This window comes from Ambystoma mexicanum, chromosome 12, assembly GCF_040938575.1.
Source record: "Ambystoma mexicanum isolate Mex_15411 chromosome 12, UKY_AmexF1_1, whole genome shotgun sequence".
NCBI classification, from domain to species: Eukaryota; Metazoa; Chordata; class Amphibia; order Caudata; family Ambystomatidae; genus Ambystoma; species Ambystoma mexicanum.
Window position 1 is genome coordinate 1,097,404,147 of NC_090936.1, and position 20,722 is coordinate 1,097,424,868.

The 20,722-nt window shown below is 46.8% G+C and overlaps 1 protein-coding gene across 1 annotated transcript in view; it reads right to left on the reverse strand.

Moving 5' to 3' along the window:
- The window catches only part of ANKRD16 (ankyrin repeat domain 16), a 472,159-nt gene that overhangs the window by 298,488 nt on the left and 152,949 nt on the right, over positions 1 to 20,722 (reverse strand). Inside the window, exons 3-4 of the mRNA XM_069629652.1 lie at positions 1,345 to 1,565; positions 1,072 to 1,114 (exon numbers count right to left, since the gene is read on the reverse strand). Of these exons, the coding sequence (XP_069485753.1) occupies positions 1,072 to 1,114; positions 1,345 to 1,565 (264 nt within the window). The remainder of the gene's footprint in view (positions 1 to 1,071; positions 1,115 to 1,344; positions 1,566 to 20,722) is intronic.

A 20,722-nucleotide genomic window follows, 5' to 3' on the forward strand; every position in this document is an offset into this window, starting at 1 on the left:
CTACACCTGCAAACTCATCAGGGCTTGCAGACCATTCTTATCCAAAGCAAGCTGCATCATAATCGCCAACGCCTTAATAATGTCAAAATTGGATTACTGCAATGCCCTATACCTAGGGGCTAACAAATATATCCTAGACAAATCCAAATTCTGCAAAATAATGCCTTTAGAACGGCCCTGAATATACCCAACATAGAACATGTCTCTACACTTAGAAGAGATCACCGTTGGCTAAAGATAAATGACAGGATCCTACTCAAAACAGTCTCTCTGACATTCAAATGCCTTAACAACGCAGCACCCCCATACCTAACAGAGAGAATGGTCAGGAGAACTTCTACCCGCCCCTCTAGAATCGCGAACACCTTTTACCTGGAGATACCCAGATTCAAGCTAAACAAATCTGAAGGAAATAGCTTCCCTGTAAAAGCCGCCCAGCCCTGGAACGTATTACCCCCAGCCCTTAGAGCTGAACAAACCTACCTCAGCTTTAGGCGCAATACCCTGCACTGGCTGTGCGCTAATGACACATGAGCCCTGCGGGTCTTAACCCGGACATATATACTTACCATTCTGCTTTATGTAACCCACTGTACCTTTTTGCTGTGTACCTTTTTGCTGTATTTCATTGTATATTTCTCACTGCCTACTGTATCGTTTATTGTGTAACCTACGTTTTAAGTAGTCTTGTACTTCGTGCGCCCAGTTACCTAGGGGTTCGGTGCGCCCTGCAAATCAATAAAAAAACAAACAAACAAAGGTGCATGATGCATTACAATGGATTAAAAAGTGTGATGTGCATAAGATGTGCATAAGACATCAGAGGAAGTTTAATGGACTGGGGTAGGATGCACACAAATGGAACGAAGATATGGAAGGCATAAAGAGACAAAAGCGCAGAAGCATGAACAAATATTGCAAGGCACTAAAGGTGCGTTTATGGCCTTAGGCACGAAAGAAGATTCAAGGGTGCGGATAGACAAAGTGATTAAATCCACACATTCAATAGAACAGAATGTGCATTTAGAGGTAAACAAACGCAATTATAGAAAAAATCAGAACAATGCTTACCTCTCTAGTAGTAGATCCACCACTGCATAGCAGCCATGCATTGCTATTTAGAAAAAAAGCGAAGCGGTTAAGGATTCCGGTAATCACTCTCTTATAAACATTCAAGGCAACACAACGCATTAAAGGAAAGAAAAAGATCAACTTGGGCAGACCATTTGGCAATTGTCGACCTAGTAAAACAACACATCATCCTTAAAAGCAGTTCAAGAGTATGGTCGCATCCAGTCTATAACAGTGTGTTCATTTTGGCGGGTGGACCCAAGAGGTCTGTACCTGCTGTGTGAAGAGGGGTCCGCCCTATTTTACTTTGTGTCTTCCAGACCACAGGGCATGCTGTGAGCAGGTACTGGATGATCTCTTGATCACCCTCGCGACACGCAATATGGAAACTATTCCAGCCATCTTTGTTCTTTAACTGTGGGTTAGCGCCATGCTCAATAAGATCTTTAATCACTTCCAGATTATGTCTGGTGCAGGCCATCATCAGCGGAGTCCTGAGAGGCAAAAAGAAACACATACAAAAAGGCTTCACTATACAGGTAAGTCAGTAGCCAAATGCAAAGTCCTTGAATGCACAAACATAACCATCAGCCTTGCAGGATCCAGAGTGGGAGCGCCTGTCTTCTGCATTTGCGGTACATGCATGAATTAGAATGTATCCTCAGAACACCTGGAGATCGTGATAAAGGCTGCAGTGCACAGTATACATCCCAGTAACATAGCATGACAATACATTCAATTACTAGAAGAGAAAAACACACGTTTGCATTGCTATTGACATGAGAAAACAGCATCTATGTATGTCTTAATCATCCGCAGCTTCTTTGCTAAATGGACTCGCAAAAACGAGAGTCATTTCATAATATTCAGAGCATAAATCGCTGTGCTGGGGTATTGTTCTAGTGGAAGAAGTGTATCTAGCTATACATTAATGTAACCTGTATGTAATGCCCATAGCACATCAGGAAGGAGATTGTATCATGAACATATACAAGATTAAAAAGAAAGCATCCCAATGTATACCATGCCCTTGTAAGAGATAGGACATGCATGGCACACCTGCAGTACCTCTACATGAAATGTGAGGGAAGCAGGACATTGGTAAACGGGGTGTCTATTTCTTATTTATTTAATATACTCCTAGCCGTACGGCTTTGTATATACAAGAGACAAAATACATAGTAAACAAATACAACATATTCCAATAAAACATTTTTCTTCTATAGTACATCAAGTTAAGAGGACAGGGAAGAATCATAAGGGTAATGCGACAAGCGAGAGGCGAGGAAGATGAGCAATAATCTACAGTGTGCATTATTGAGGAATTTAAGGGATATCAACTTGAAAAACCTCCGCCCCCTATTTAATCCGTAGGTTTATTGGTGTCGCATGTGTGTGAAAATATAAAGGGAGAACACCAGATTCCTCAACTCCGTATGTTATATCTCAAATTGAAGCTTTCACACAAACTAGTGCGCCACTTGGTATACAAAAATGCTCAAAAGCATGGTTGACTGTAAAACATGTTTAAAGTTTTAATTGTATGTATGTTATCACATAAAGGTTTTGCCCTTTTTGAGACCCGTGTTTCGGCATCTCTTGTGCCTTTTTCAAATCAGGGCACTGACAAACTTTTCGAACAAAAAGCCATTATAATTCATGTTAAAAAAAACACCATTTTAAATAACGTTTTTTGTGCCCCATTGTGAATAGAAAGCATATGACACACAATGATTTTAGACCTGTGAGGTTTAAGAAATCAAAGCAAATATTACATAATGGAATGTATACACCCACAGAGACGAGGGAGGGGAATTGGGGAGGATGGTTAAGGGTAAAAAGGAAACAGAATGGACGTAAAAGAGAAAAGAAAAAATATATATAAATGTGCATATTAAAAAACTGCAATGTTCAGCTTTCTGCTTAATGAATTGCAATTGCTGGCTTATTACCTTGAATATTTATGGCATGATTTTGTTGTGTTAGTATCTATTTCCTTTCTGTTTATATTTCCAAATCACTGTGCGAGATTAGTGCTTTCACCATCTGGTTAATATATACATATGTTTCTTTGTACCACAAATAATAACATTTCGTTGTCTAGTTAATATAAATATATAGTTGTATATTGTAATAACGCAGGAATCAGGTAAGTGTTAAGTTACTTTATTCTTCAACCTTTTACGTGACCATCAATCTCCTCCCAGCTCCCTGCTCCTTCCTCTCCAACCGTCACCCCGAGCGTAGAACGCCGAGCCGTTCTATCACACGGGACAACAAAGGCACGCGAAAGCGCGAGCCAATTACAACACTTCTTCCCCCGTAGACCACAAAAACATGTGAGCACCATATCCTCAAGGAAAACAATTTGAAGGAATAACAGAATAAAACAGAATAGATGAAGAAAAACCTTGAGGAAGAAAAACAACATTAGGTTAAGTATCTGTAAACTGTAAGACAAAGTCCTTGTATTTTGCTGGAAACTTTTTCAACCTGTTAGGACGGTTATACATGACATTGGAATCCTCCACAAGAGAAAAAGCCTCACATTGTTCAGTTTCAGTTGGAATTAAAACTGAACTGTCCGAAACAGGCACTGAACATCCATCAGCATCCCCTGGCCTCACCTCATCCGGGATTAGAGCCGAATGATCAGAATCACATTCGGAATACCCATCCGCCTCCCCACCAAATGGCGCCATACTTTCACTCCCCGGGGAAGACACCTCAACACTTTCCTGGCCTACCACATTGGCCTGCCCAGATATTACCACATCACTACTGGCATCTGGAGAACTAGGTATCGGAACCACACTCTCAGCCATACACTCGAGACCGTCTCCATTTGTGCTCTCACTCCCCTCACAACCCTGGTCCTGAGCACCCGCAAGTTTTCCCTTAACAGGCACCACTCTCCTCAGACTCCACCTGGTACCATCCTGTAGTTTGACATAACCACGACCAACTTTGGTCACGGTACACGGCTGCATAAACTTGGAACAGCCCTTAGCCACGAACCTAGGATTTTTTACAACCACTAAATCACCAACTTGCACACGCAGGGGCTTCCTTTTGCAAAGTTGAGATTCCCAAAACCGGGATTGTTTAATACGTACCCTATCAAGAACCTCCTGCATATTAACGCAACTTCGTACACCACCACCAAGAGCAGCTATCCGAAGTTTGGACCCCGGTTTCCTACCCCTCATTAACTCAAACGGAGACAAACCAGTAAAAGATGAAGGGGTAAGCCTGTAAGCCTTCAATGCCTCAGACACCACACTGCACCAGGGCAAACCATTGGCGATGGCCAACTGAACAGCCCCTTTCACAAACCGGTTCATCCGCTCCACTAACCCGTTGGCCTCTGGGTTATACAAAGCTACTCTATGGTGACGAATCCCTAGTTTAGAAAAGAACTCTTGCATGGAACCCGATACAAACTGGGGACCATTGTCGGTGACGATCCCCGCAGGAACTCCCTCCTTGTCGAACAGCGATGACAAGAAATCAATCACCTTTTCCGTGGTCACTGAGGACAAAGCCATGGCCTCCACCCACCTGGAGGTGTAATCGACCAACACCACAAAATACTTCAAACCTCCACCCAAAGCTTCTAGGGGACCCATAATGTCCACGGCCACTTTTGACCACACATCTTGGGGCACTTCCACAGGTTGAATGGGTTGGGGCATGGTTGTTTTGCTCTTATCGCTGATGGAACAGGGCACACAATCTTTAACTACCCTCTCAACCTCCTCATCCATCTTGGGCCACCAATACCCTTCTCTAAGCCTCCTTTTCGTCATGGATCTACCGATGTGCCCCTCATGAGCCAACTCAACCAATTTACCCTTTAGACACTCAGGTGGTATTAACCTGGCACCCCTAGCAATGCCCCACGGACCATCCGACAATTCCGACCACACTTGACCGAACGATTTATCCAAATCGTCCTTGCCCACACCAGTTGCAAGAGCTGTTTTAATGCTCTTTAATACTGGATCTCGTCCACACTCTGTACACCACTCCTGTTCACTGACGGCCGGAAACACCTTGGCCACTAACACATACTCGTCACCCGCCACGCACTGTGATGGATCTGCCACGCATATATCGTGACGGGGAAAACGAGAGAGACAGTCCGCAACAATATTTTTAGTGCCAGCTATATATTCCACTCTAAAATTATACTCACTCATGTCGGCCATCCAACGCATTACCCTAGAGGATGCTTGGGACAACCCCTTAGTAGTCAAGACGTGCACCAGGGGCTTGTGATCAGTGCGTATCGTGTATTCCATCCCCCACAAAAATGTTCTGAAATGTTTGGATGCCCAAACTGCGGCCAAGGCTTCCCTCTCTATGACAGCATATCTACGCTCACTCTCACTAAGAACCCTGGAGGTAAATGCAATGGGGCGATACGACCCGTCAAAACTCTGCTCAAGAACAGCCCCTACACCATACTCACTAGCATCCACTGTTAAAACTGTCTTCCTTGAGGGAGAAAAGGACGCTAAAGATGGAGCCTGGTCTACCAGAGTCTTCAAACCTTCAAACTCAAGCTGGCACAACTCTGACCAATCAAACCGTACACCTTTTTTTAGCAAAGCTCTCATGGCAACTGTCTTGTCGGAGTACATGGGAATGAACCTGCTGTAATATTCAGCCAACCCCAAAAACGACCTTAACTGGTCCTTACTGGTGGGTGGAGACACCTCACACAATGCTTTCACTAATTCAGCCTTGGGATGTGTCCCTTTGGCATCACGAGTGTGTCCCAGATATGTTACACTCTCCACCCCTATTTTACACTTACTCAGTTTGACCGTCAGACCACTCCTCTCCAAAATGCTTAAGACTTGTAGAACCCTCTCATCATGTTCCTTACGTGACTTGCCCCAAACCAAGATATCGTCCTGAAAATACTCCACCCCATCCACTCCACAAAATAACTTCTGCATAACTCGCTGAAAAACATATATCAACATATATCACCTGGTCACTGCCGGGACTCAAATAGGTGTTTGAATGCTGTTACGTTCAATGACATTTGATATTTAAATGATATTATCTTTATATCTTTATAAAAGGTTTGGCGAAAATCTCCTCTTACCGTTCCTTTTCTCAAATTGTCTTCTCTGTCTGGTTTTAAAGGTGTCATGGGTTTAATCCCTCCTAGAACGTAGTAATAATCATTATTAAGTTTATATCAGTCAAACTGACATAGTACTGGCTAACTTAGGCACGTTGTTCTTAACTGGTCGGAGAAATGTTGTTATTGTGTTCTAGAGCCATGTTTTACTTTTAAATATGAATGCATGGCTGTCTCAAGTGTCTTAATGCCTTAAATTGCTTGTGCAGCAATCTTGTAGTCATAACTGCAAAGGTGGAGACTGTTTCCGTGTGTTGCGCGCATCTAAGTGCTACAGGGTCAAATGTGCAGTGGGTCAGATAGACCCCAGGGCTTACCTGCAAATTCGTTGAAAAGATCTCTGGCGTTTCGCGTCGGCTCTCTGAGAAGACGCCGACCTTTGTGTTCCATATATAGCAACATTGCTATGGTTACCCAGTTAGTCCCTCATCTGTTTTGGCGGCTCTCCTGAGAGCGTCAGCCATGTTTTGGGATCAGCCACCGTGCTGTACATAGTATGCAGTGTATTATATCCCATAGTCATGTTACAAGACCATTATGGGGACCATGTCCAATATTGTATTTGTTTGTAAAGATTATTTTGAAAAGTGAAAATGTGTAGATTGGTGTTCTGGAAAATGACACAATTATTATTTGTGGCATCAATGTGGTAATTGTCATTTCCCTTGTAAATAACTTGTACGCATATTCGCTGCTTGCGAGAGGATTTTTACGCAATAGTCGATTTAGTCTTTGTCTATATAATTTCCTAACAATTTGATGTGCATATTGTTTTTAGTTATTCACTTACAAGATTGCCTTTTCAAGATGCCAGAACAAATGTTATAAAGAATGTTGATTACTCTCTAGTCTGTGAACGTTATTGCTATGTTTCTCATTGCTATATTTGTGTCATTAATACATGGCCTCAAACGGCCGTAGATGTATATAACTGTGGATACGTGTTATGTTTTCTACACGGAATGACAGCGCCGGCTCATCTGCGGCGTTCACGCGAAGAACATCACACCCACGAGCTCCCCTCTGGAATCGATACAGGTTGCCATGGTGCTTGTTTATACGCCAGCGCGTCTCGTGTCAGCTGACATCTTGCAGGCCTAAGGAACGCGCACCTAAACCACGCCCCCCCTGTACTTTAAAGCACCGCTACTCGTACAGCTCTATGCTGCTAATTGTAGCGTTACTCTCCTTGCGGTTACGTTCGGTATTCCCTTCTGACATCCAGTCAGTGCTCTATTTAGATCTTCTGGTTCCCGACGCTTGGCTATTCTATTTGGACTGCATTTGGATACTCCTTTGGATTTGGTTACACCCGCTCCTTTACTGACCCGGACTCCTTCACGGACTGCCTGCCTTTTTCCTCAGTGACTTCCTGGTTCTACGGCCCACTAAGGTAATTGGTTGTCCTCTGTACTCGTCCACAGTCTCTTTCTTGTTCCTGAGGCCATTTCACTTGCTATTATCCTGAACTGTTCATACTAGTTAAACCCTCTCTGCTGGATTCCACTGTTAGCCTTTACTTTTGAACTTGGTTGCTACATCCTTTGGGACTTCAACATTCTACAGTGAACTACTCACCAAGTGCATATTGACGCTTTCTGGTACATGCACCAACCCGTCACTAGCGCGACCCTCGTGCCACCCGGGTTACTCTCCTGCACTAACCTTCCTTTTTTTTATTTTATCCTTTCGTTGTTTCCCTCCATTTAGACTTCATTCATCCTGCCAGTTCTCCCTTCAGGTCTGTGTTTGAATTACTTGCCCATTTATTTCTGGGATGCTCTGGTTTATTACATTGACGTAGAGGGTAATAGTTTATTTTCTTTTATAGGTCAATCCTATAGCAGATTCCACTCCTCAAACCCTGCCTAGGTACTCCTTAGTACTATTGTTTTCTTGCATTCCTTCATACCTTGGCTCCTCTAACCATCTTTGTATTCCTTTGCAGCATTGGTTGGCAGCGTGTGTTCTCCCTGCTCTTTTAGGCGATTGGCAATTCTGCCTGTTCAGGTTGAAACAGCAGAGGCGCACATCGCAGAAAAGAGCCCCTCCTCGAGGAAGCCTGAATATTTGAATTCAGGGGGTGTCAGGTTACCAGAGGCTGTCTTGTGAATATCTGTGGAAACTACCGTCTCCAAGGTCGCCTATCTACATGCAGTGATCGATTACCGGAGCGGTGAGTAACAATAAGATTCATAGAGGCACAATTTTTGTATATTTTTTAACATTATATTTTCCCAATACAGATCGGCTCTTAGCTACATTAATTTGTGTTTCTTTGTTACATACATTCTTTTGATCATGTCTGATTTGTATACATCCAAATATTCTCAATTACAGTGGATACTTGACATGACTCACAACAAGATCTGATTTTCTACAGAAAGGATGCTAGAAACTGTGCCGATTCGAAAATGTTTGAGACAGAATGTGAGGTTTTGTTTTCGCATCCACAGTTAAATACATCTACGGCCGTTCAAGGCCATGTATTCATGACACAAATATAGCAAACTTGAAAACTTAGAAATTGTAAAAACTATAGAAACTTATTATAGAAACTGTAAAAACTATAGAAAACTTGGCTTGGTAGCCAGGTGGATACACGTAATCTAATAATATTAAACAGAGGCCGGCCCATAGATCTTCAGCACCTCCCTCCCCACACTGTAGGGGGAACACGACCAAGGAATAAGAACACAGGGGAAACAGAGCAGCGGTGACAAATGGAACCAACAAGGATAAGAAGCCCAAGGAAAGACTATTGCCTGCAAGCCCAATGAGCAGCAGAAATCAGGCTGAACAAAGGGGAGTCAGGCCCCAACACACGCAAAGGAGTCAGCAGGAGCCACGCACACAGGAGCAGCCAGCAGGCCCTAGAGACGTAGTCCCCCAACAGTGAGATGAACGAAGAACATCAATCAGGAAACAAAGCCCACAGTTGGTGACAACTAGAGGACCTAACATGTTGCAGTCAACGGCACTAGCGAACAGGAGTTGGAAGGTCACAGGCTCCCAATGGGCTGCTCGCATTCCTCACCACCCAAGGGAACCGAACAAATAAGGGAATGGCAAGTGCGCCAAAATGCAGTAAATAAGCAGACAACGAGAAGCAGTTGGTATATGCAGTGGGCCACAGCGAGAAGAGGAGCAAGAGGGGACAGCGAGGTGGTACGAGACAATTGCAGAGCATAACAAAAAAAAACTAGCTGCACTTCTCGAGGATAAGTTCAAGGCAACAGGGAGCACAATGACAAGGTCCCGTATAAGGAAGCCAGGAGGCAACCCAACTACTGGGGACAGTGTCAGCAACAAGCACCACCACGGATGCAAAGAAGGAAAAAGAGCACCAGAGAGAGGGCAACAGCGATGTCGTCCAAAACAAACATTAATAAAGCAAAGCAGACATCCTTGGATATGTTCACCAAACCAGCGCAGACGATGGAGGGAACAAAATTGCAGCCACAAGATCTGAACGAGGGAGAAACACAAGGACGTATGGACAAGCAAATATTCGTGGCCATAGGGGAATTGAAAGCTTCACTAGAACACAAAATAGATGTGATGCAGATAGACATGAATCTCTTAAGGCAAGATGTCAGAGCATTGTCAGAGCGCACCAGGGTGCTAGAAAAAGAGGTGCAGGCCAATACCAGCAGCTGCAAGAACACCACCTCGGATGTCTCCATCTTGAAACAGCAAGTCCAGAATCTGGAAAACAGGGCAGAAGGCTGAGCCAGGTGCAACAATGTATGCATTCTCGGGCTGCCAGAAGGCGAGGAAGGACAGAACCTTACCAACTAGATAGTGGACATGTTACTGCAAGAAATAGGTGCGGGCAAGCTCACCCAAGGGTTCACAGTAGAGATGGCACACAGAGCACTGACGAGGAGGCCACAATCAGGTGCCCCACCGAGGCCAATAATAGCCAAAATATTAAATTATAAGGATAGAAATAAATATTGGAACATTTTCGGAAGGGCGGCACCATTAACAGAGCTCGGCATCCATCACAGCATACCCGCATTACAACTTTTTGTTGCAAAGGAAATAGATGAACTACGGGACGGTGAAAAGAAGACAGCGAGCGGCCCAACTCCAGTTACTACTACTGTATCCGGCTACGATGAAGGTGCTGTACAAAGAACAAGGCCTTGTTTTTTGAAACCCCTGAAGAGGTTGAGAGTTGGCTGGATTCTCAGATTATGCCGTCAGAGCAGCAGGACCAGCACGGCGAAGAGAGTGATAAGTGACACGTCAAAGGGGACTCTAATGTATAACCCGGGGGGAGGGAGAGTTGACAAATGAGGTGGCGATAGAGACACTTGGGGCCTCATTACGACCCCGGCGCTAAACCATGGTGCTAATTAACCGAAGCAAGAGTGACGCGCACTGTATAAGGTAGCGCAGCGCAGGAACCGCTCTTACACCCTAGTAGGTTAGGTAGTTGGGATATTGGTAGCACAGTATCCACCTGCTGCGCGCTAAGTACCAGCAATGAGCCACAAAAGGAGGGAGAAGCAGGGATGCCTGAGATTCAGTTTTGGAGCTGGGCAATTGTTGGGGTTAGTTCAGGGGGGGTGGAAGTTGGGGAAGTTATGAAGGGACAAGCCTACAGACATGCACAAGGAAACAGGAGGAGGAGGGTGGGAGCTAGGAGGGGAGGGGAAGGTTGGTAACAGGATAAGAAGGGCGACATACGGATAGCAACCTGGAATGTAAGGGGACTGAATAATAATATAAAACGGAATAGAGTGATGATGTATTTGAAACGACATTAAATAGATATGGCGCTGCTGCAAGAAATCCACCTGACCAAAGAAAAACAAGCAGTGGTAATAAGGAAATAGAAAGGAACAAACATAGGAGCCACATACTCAGAGTATGCCAGAGGGGTCATAACATGGACAGCACCTTATGTCCCATTAAGGTACTACAGTCCACCGTAATCAAAGATGGGTGGATGGTATTGATTAGGGGGATGGTGGAAAATAAAGGAGTGAGTATAATCAATGTGTATGCCCCGAATAAAGATACTACTGCTTACTTCAGAACCTTTTATATAAAGATCAGCCCCTATATTGATGGTATGGTGGTGTGGGGAGGGGACTTCAATTGTACTCTAGATCCACTGATGGATTTGTCGGACAAGAGGTTTGCATTTCCGACCCTGGCAGCCAAAGCCCTACACACTCTGTTACAACCCTTTCAGTTGGTAGATGTATGGAGACTGCGACACCCACAGGAGAGAGAATACTTACACTATGCCTCCCCACAAAACCTGTATACAAGGCTTGATTATATATTCATGGGTACAGATTTAATAAAGGAAGTGACACAAGCAGAATTCAAAGCCATGGTCCTCTCGGATCATGCCCCGCTGGTGGTGACATGGCAGATTTGGCCACCCAGAGCCAGAATCCCAACATGGAGACTAAGGGCGGAATCATTAGTGTTCAGAGAAGACCTGACGGTGGAGATAAAAGAGTACTTTGAATTCAAAACGGGCAGCGTAGATTCAGCTTGGACCTTATGGGAGGCATTTAAGGTGGTAGTGAGGGGAGCGGCGATGGCTAAATCCAAGGGGTTGCAAAGTGTCATAACACGAGAATTGCAAGTAACAGAACGAAAGTTAGAAAGGACAATGCGGGAGGGGACGAGATCCCCAGAGGAGGCCAAGACCATAACCCAATTACAATGTGAATGTAAAGCTCACTGGGAGAGACTTGGCAACCTAAGCTACAGGAAATATGTGGAGTAACAGCATGCAGAAGGAGACAAACCAGGCAGACTGCTAGCCTGGTTCTATAAGAGCGAGAGCCCAAGGCAGACCATCAGAGTGGTTAAAGGGATGGATGGGCAGGCACGAGAGACTCATGAAGGTGTAAACGATTGTTTTATGGAGTATTACAAGTGGCTGTATGCAGACCCCATTGAAGAGAAAGAGATAGACATAAGAGAAGCATTAACAGAGATTACACTCCCCAAACTAGAGGAAGCAGATAGGGAAAGTTTAGAAACCCTGATAACGTCAGAGGAATTAGAGCAAGTAATCAAGCTATTGCCCACCAGTAAGGTCCTAAGGGCAGACAGACTCCCTAGTGAATTTTATAAAGCTTATTGGGGGGAGATACTACCCCCACTGCAAGCGATGTTCAATGAGGTGCTCAGTAAAGGCTCACTGCCCAAGACCATACGAGAGGCGATCATTATCCCGCTCCTTAAACCCAATAAACCAGACTCAGAATGTGGGTCCTATAGGCCCCTTTCACTATTAAATCAGGACAGTAAGATCCTTACGGCAGTGATGGCTAACAGGTTCAGACCAATCATAAGCAAACTCATACACTAAGACCAAACGGGGTATGTGCCGCATAGGAATATCACCCATAATCTACAGAGACTCCATAATGTCATAGATTACACCCAGGAGAGCTTGCAAGAGGCAGCAATAGTCTCACTGGATGCGGTGAAGGCGTTTGACTCTAAACCGCCATGGTTGCTAACGGTTTTGGAGGAATACGGGGTGGGGCCCACATACCTGAAAAGGGTGAGATTATTGTACTGTGAGCCGCTTGCACGGGTCAATAAGGGCTCTAACATTTCAGAAAAAAGGCAGCTAAGGGCACCAGACAGGGATGCCCATGGTCACCAATGCTTTTTATCCTAGCATTAGAGCCGCTAGCAGCGTATCTGAGGCAGCAATATGGGGAAGTTGGAATTAGCACCAAGGCAGAGCGACACTTGATATCACTGTATGCGGATGACATGCTGTTGTCCTTGCAATACCCAGAAGAAAATCTACAATACATTTTGGAGGTTATGGCACGATATGCAATATTGTCAGATCTAACAGTTAACCCACAAAAGTCAAGTATATTCCCTCTGGGGAGATATGTAAGAACTCCAAAACACGAACTGCCAGTACTACTGTACTAATGATAGCCTGGGAAACGAGGACGTTTAGATCCGTGGGAATAACTTCCACAACTCACAAGTCTAATCAGCTTGTAGCCTACATTTGAGTCTTCTTTTCTTCAAAGACTCCAAAGAACATGTGCAAATACTTTCCCATTTATTTACCAGAAGTGCTGCATCCTATACAAAGACTTTTGCCCATTGACTTTGGCTTAGCCTATTGAATTGTATGACTCTTCTAAGAGGATCTAAAAGTGTTTTGCCCTGCTTAGGAATATTTGTGATTTCTTGTGTTCTAATAACGTTTGCCTTTTATCAACTTTTAAGTGTGTTATGAATACCAACAGTAGGATATTAATGTCCCCAGCACCCTAGCAACTGAAGTCACCTCTGGGTGTAGGTTGTGTCTGGAGGCCATCCCAAAAGGGTCTTGTCTGATTCAGAAACTCAGAGTGTACAGTACTGAAGTGTATTTGTGTGTTGTTATTATATTGCTTCCTTCTAAGGAAGGCTTTACAACTGACTGATACATAAATTGATAATTGTTTATTCAAGAACCCTTGAGTGTAAGAGTTTATTTGAATACCTTTAACTGTGAACTCTACTACAGCTCACATATCCCCTCTTGAGATAAGCCTGGCCCCAGAGGGTACTGCATACAAACTTTGCCTAACACCGATCAAAAGCTCAGGAAGAAAGTACTTCATGCCAATTTCATCCTAAGAAGGGAGCTTGGGCTTTGGAGACTACGGAAGAATATGGAGAGGGCCCCTGCCTCCCAATGGAGGTTGCCTGCTTCTCAGGCTCTCTCCATCAAACGACATCAAAACCCAGCCGAAATGCTAAAGAACCATCCTCCAAAGGGACCCTGCCTAAATTAAAGACTGAGTCCCCTAAGCCGGGCCTGAAATGGAGCTGGGCGGGTGCTATATGCCACATGGGTGCGTCCACTGTAGGGACGACTGCCAATAAATCCTCCAGATTCTCTCCCAGAGTAGGAACCAACAGACAAAGAGATCCTGGAGGGTCTGGTACAGTTTGACGTTGGGCCATCGTCGGCGCTGGGGGAGCCAATTGAATTGGATCCAAGATAACAATGAGAGCCCTGTGCAAAAGAGTCTGCAGCTCTGTTCTTCGCCTCTCTACACCGAGTCATAGTTTGTGGCGACCAATGTTCCCTCTAATTATTTTCCTCTAAGTGTGGAGCTGGCTGTTGTGCGCACTTTATTTTCCATGTGCGCAACTGAATTACAGGGTAAGCCACTTTGTGAGTATACATAGTTAGTGAGCTACTGTCTCTAAAGACAGTTGGGAAAGGAATTTCCCCTTCCCGTCCACTGCACTTCATTACAAATCTGTGTACACCTTTTTCAAACACATAGGCTAAACAATGTTATTATAAAGACAACTTATCAACTAGTCCAAGACTTCAAGATCTGCCACAGTATGTAGCAAAAGTACTCATGTGTAGGGAAAAGGGTTTTATGCCACTGTCAACAAATTCAGAAAAGATACAATATTTGCAGATGGAAAAATGACAACTAAAAGGAATATATCAGAAAACATGCCAATAGGAGTTCATGTGCCACTTTAATAAATACATTCAAGGGCCAGGAGAACATGCAAAGATTGGGTAAGGATGAGCAATGTGTATTCAGAATATGATGGTCAAAATGTCATGGCCTCGGTTTACATAATTATATTGTCTTGTGAGTTGTGACAAACACTTACTCAAAACCAGCGTTACAGCTAAGAGGCATGCACACCATCCATTTCCCCTCACTAAAACAGGAAAATGTGCCCAACAAAAATGGGAAACAATGAAAAGTGAAGGAATTGTAGCTGTAGACAATCACTGGGATATTTGCATACCCACAATACTGTGCAGGCAAAACATATTTAATGTCTCATTATGATATTATGTGCAATTTACGACAATGCCATGAATCTGCATGTACAACATTCATTATGTTGCAGTGCATACAAGGATTCCCCACCCCTACAACCCTATTGCATTTTAGAATTTCTCAGTGAAGCCTTTTTTGTTTATCAGCGAGTTACCATATAATTTGTTAAAGTCTATGCCAAATGGAACTCTAAACACTTGGAAAGGATGCAGATTGTGTGAAAAAGCATTCTACTATCTGAATATCCATCTCCCTAATATTACAGAGAAGTAATGCCAGGCAAAGTCTGTACCCGTTATCCCAAGTTACAGGCCATGTAAATGACATTACAATGTTGCTCTCTACTCACAGGGTAATATTAGCAATACTAAAGTAGGCTATGCTGAGCATGACATTTGTCTACTCCAAATTCTATTAATATTAATCAAATTAATATTTGAGTTTCAAAATGTGATAACTTGCAAGGACACCGCCCCAAAGCACTTGCGTGACATATGTACAAAGAAAAGGAAGCATCACATGAGGCTACACATCCAAATAGCCTGCTTGCTTACAGTCAGTAGAACAAGTTACTTTCTTACCTGGTAACGTTCTTTCGATGGGATGGTCCGATGACGTATTCCATATCTATGACAGGTAATGTCCACAGCTGTGCTGCTTCGGAAAATCTTTGGCGTCGGCGTCCTGCGTCGACGACGTCGATGCGCCGTCCCCGAGGACCTCCTCCGACGGCCGACGTCACCCGATGTGATAAGTAGGACGCACGACTCCCAAAGCCTCAGTTATAGTTTTTTCCCAGAACGTGTGCCACCTCCGACGTATTCCATATCTATGACAGACTCCCAAAGCAGTACCAAGCAAGGAGGTGGGAAAGAATTTAGAATACAAATTTAGCATGCCCAATCAAATTGCGGAATAGAGAACTGCCTTGCCAAAGGCCAGATCTTGCCCTCTGATGGAATCAAGGCAATAGTGACGTACAAAAGTATGTACTGAAGCCCAGGTGGCTGCATCACAGATGTGATGAATAGGAACTCCCCTCTGCAGGGCAGTAGACGCAGCCACTCCTCTGGTAGAATGGGCCTGCAAGCCAGCCGGAGGGTCCTTACCCGCCAAGCGGTAACACTCGGAGATAGCTAAAATAATCCAACGAGACAAAGTCTGTTTCGTCACAGCTTGTCCTAAACGCTTCCCAGCGTAACCAATGAAAAGTTGATCGTCCACTCTGACCCGGGACATGTGCGAAATATATAAAGCTCAAGCCTATGGAGCCTCTCCTCTTCCTTACCAGGATGTGGAGGAGGATAGAACGCCGGAAGAACAACCTTCTGGCTCAAATGAAAATCCGAAACCACCTTCGGAAGAAAAGAAGGACGAACTTTAAGGACAACCCTGTCCTTCTGAAACACAGTGAAGGGTGGCTTAACTGAAAGTGCCTGTAACTCACTCACTCTGCGAGCGGAAGTAACCGCAACCAAAAACACAGTTTTCAGAGTCAACAGCCTCAAAGGGCAAGAATGTAAAGGCTCAAACGGAGCACCCATAAGAAACTTAAGAACAAGGTTCAAATCCCAACCTGGCACCAAAAAAGGTGATGGAGGGAACACATTAGTGAGCCCTTTCAAAAACTGTGAAATTAAAGTAATCTTAAAATAGGAAAACTCTTCAGACGAGCGATTAAATATGGACAGCGCCGCCAGGTAACCTTTAATGGTCCCCACTTGCAAGCCCCTGTGGGCCAAAGAAAGCAAAAAAGACAAAACCATGGGAATGTCGCATTCAAAAGGATCCACATTCTGAACTCTGCACCAGTCGCAGAACTTTCTCCAACGGCAACGGTACAGAGACTTAGTTGCCGGCCGCCTGGCCGAGAGCAACACCTCCATCACGTCTTCAGGGAGGTCCCAATCCTTATACCTCAACCTTTCAGAAGCCAAGCGTGAAGATTGAGGGATCTGACCTCTGGATGGAGAACCTGACCCCCCTCCCGTTAGAGCAGATCGTCTCGGTAGGGAAGACGCCGTGGAGGGCAGATGGACAAGTCTAGAAGGTCCGGGTACCACGTCCTCCGGGCCCATGCCGGAGCAATGAGGATCATCCGGGAACCGAACCTCCGTAACCTCCGCAACACTTGCGGGATGACGGGAACTGGAGGAAACGCGTACAGCAGTGGGAATGACCACTCCACCACGAACGCGTCTCCTAAGGCTCCTTTTGGAGGAAATTCCCGCGAGCAAAACCTTTCGCACTTCCGGTTGACACTGGAGGCGAAGAGATCCACTTGAGGGGTCCCCCAAAGGGCAAAGATCTCCAGGAGAATCTCCTGAGCCAGCTCCCACTCGTGAGAGATCGTCCTCTGCCTGCTCAGAGCGTCCGCCGTCTCGTTGTCATCTCCGGCCAGATGAACTGCCGAGATAGAAACTTCCTGCTGGATGGCCCAGAACTCGAGCTGCATCGCCTCCATGCACAGCGGAAGTGACCCTGCCCTCCCCTTTTTGTTGAGGTAGTGCATGGCCACCGTGTTGTCCGTCAGAATCAGGACACTCTTCCCGCGCACAGTTGGCAGAAAAGCCTTCAGGGCTAGCCTGACGGCCCTCAGCTCCAACAGACTGATATGGAGACTGGACTCCGACGGAGACCAACGACCGCTGACTGTCAGCTCGTTTGCATGAGCTCCCCATCCCGTGAGGGATGCGTCCGTCACGATCATCACCTCCGGCCAGGGCAGCCAAAATGGGGCCCCCTTCATCAGATTGCCCGCGACGGCTCACCACAGAAGGTCCCGGGCTACCGAGGGCGGCACCTGAACAGGGTCCGACAGCCTGCCGGAGGACTGAGACCACTGGAGCTTGAGTGCCCACTGCAAAGATCTCATCCGCAGACGAGCCTCTGGCACCAGAAGAATGCAGGATGCCATGAGGCCGAGCAGTCTCAAGAACTCGGACGCTGGGAGATTCTGGGCAAACAAACTTGTGCACCATCTGCTGAATGTGAAGAGCCCTCAGGAGGAAAACACTGCCCCAGGGACGTGTCGAGCACTGCTCCGATGTACTGGAGCCGCTGCATTGGTGTCAAATGGGACTTCTTTAAATTGAGGGAGAAGCCCGTAGGGGTAGACGTGAATCCCCCCTTTCCTGAGATGTGCTGCCACCACCACCATGAGCTTGGTGAAAACCCTCGGGGCGGAGGTCAATCCGAATGGAAGGACCCGAAACTGAAAGTGCGAGTCGCCAACCGCGAACCTCAGGTACTTCTTGTGCTTGGGATGGATCGGCACATGGAAGTAAGCATCCTTGAGGTCGAGAGACACCAACCAGTCCTAAAGTTGAAGGGCCTGGAGGACTTAAGAAAGAGTCACCATCTTGAACTTGTCCTTCCTGAGGAGTTTGTTCAAACCGCGCAAGTCCATGATGGGTCTCAATCCCCCGTCTTTCTTTGAAATAAAAAAATAAGGGGAATACCATCCCTTGTTCCTCTCCGCTACAGGCACCAGTTCTATGGCGCCTTTCTCCAGCAGGGCTTGAATTTCCTGCGCAAGGAGCGGATCTGGACTCTTCAAAGAGAGGTTGCCTGGTGGATTGTCGTGAGGCCTCTGCCGAAAAGCAAGACAGTAGCCGTGGGTTATGATCTCCAGAACCCACACATCCGAAGTAATGGCTTGCCACTCTACAAGATGCTGCGCCAGCCTTCCCCCAACTGGCGAACCATGGGACCTGGCCTCATGACTGAGTGGTAGCGGCTGCGGCGTTGCTTGAGGGCAAAGAGGCAACTGCCCGAGCGGCCTTGGCACCTCGGGTACCTTTGTTTCCACCTCTGGCACTCTTACGATGGCCTCTTTGACTGCTAGCTCCTCTCACTTTACTGAAGGACGAGTAATAGCGAAAGGAACCTCCCCTCCATTGCTGTCCCCTAGGACGAAAAGGCGGAGGTTAGCGAACTGCAGCGCCCAACGACTTTGCTGCAGCTTTGGAGGTCTGCAACCTCTCAAGGCTCTCGTCAGCCTTACTGCCAAAAAGGTGTTCACCGTCAAAGGGCATGTTGAGGTGCCGGGACTGCACATCAGGAGCGAACTCAGACTTCCTCAACCACGCAAACCTGCGCATTACGGTGCTCGCCGCCATGGACCAGCTGACACAATCCGTCAAGTCCAAACCCGACTGAACGGCCTCACACATGGCATCCTTGCCATCCTGAACCATAGCAAGGAAACCATCCCGTTCGTCCCCTTCGGGAATATGATCAGCCGCTAATGCAACACAGTTCCACAGAGTGTGTGTGAAACGAGACAAGGCACATATGGAGTTGGCCGCCTGAAGCGTCATACCCCAAGAAGAAAACACTTTCTTCGCCCAGCCGTCAAAACATTTGTCGTCCCTATCCGGAGGGATGGTAGGATACGACACCTGCTTTGCCGGGGCCGTAGCCGCCTGCACCACCAAACTCTCCGGGGTGGGGTGCCTAGACAAGTAGCAGGGGTCGCTACTGGCTGGATGGTATTTTCGTGACAAAGACTTGCCCACTGCCGGGAGACTCTCTGGAGCAGTCCAAGCCGCCGCCACCCTTCTCTGCAAAGCCATATGAAAAGGCAAAACCGGGTCAGTGGGCGGACCGAGATCAAGGATGTCCGTGAGATCATCCTGAACGAACTCCCCTGGGGGAGCTGACCAACCCAAGTACTCGGTAACCCGAGACATAAGGCGCCGATATGACGAATGGGCATGAGTGCCAGGCTCCGGCTGACAAAACTCCACCTCCGGAGAGGCGTCTAGTCCACTGGCATCATGCAGTGACTGCCTCAGGTCATCAAACTGACTATGGCCCGAGATAAGGTCATCTGGAACCGTAACCGGAACCAGGCCGCCATCAGAGCCTTCATCACCCTCTGAAATGTACTCCAGGCGGGGAGAGGAAGACCTCTGCGGACCAAAGCAGTGCCGGACCTTAGCCATAGCCTTTTTAGGGGCAAACCCCGTGCCACGGGGCCCCTCCGACAACACCGCCTCTAAAGGCATCGAGGGCGCCGAGCGAGCCGGCGCCTGCATCGACAGAAAAGGCGTCGAGGGCGCCGAGCGAGTCGGCGCCGGCGTCGACAGAAAAGGCGTTGACGTCGAGCGAATCGGCGTCAATGTCAGCTGCAACGCCTCCAGCATCTGCGGCGTCGACACAGTCCTCGAGCGTATCTCTCGACAACCTGGGAGCCGACAGGCGTTGACGACCCCCTCGAAGACGGAACCTCGAGAGAAATCGTTGACGACCTCGGCGCCACAGGCGTCGACGTCTTCTTCGAAGACGGCACAGGATCACGCGGTCTCAAGCGCGTCGAGGACCGGGACCTGGAACGGGCATGGCGAGAACGGCTACCCTTGTCCGAGCGGTACCTCTCCCGCGAGCCCTGCTGACCACCCGAGCCCGAAGGCGTACGGGTGGTGTCTCTCGACCGGTGCCGACCGACCCCACTCGGAGGCGCGGACGGACCGGTGCCCTGCGATTCTAGAATCGCTAGCGTCTGCTTCCCGAAGGAAGCCCATTCCTCTGGTGTCGCTTGCATGGAGGGATAAGCGACCCGCCGACGGGCCGAGTCCTCGGAAGAGGACGGGGAAGGCGACCTATGCCGGCGCTTCCTGGAATGCCTAGAATAGGTGGAGGAGTGGCGAGACCGACTCCTGGAAGG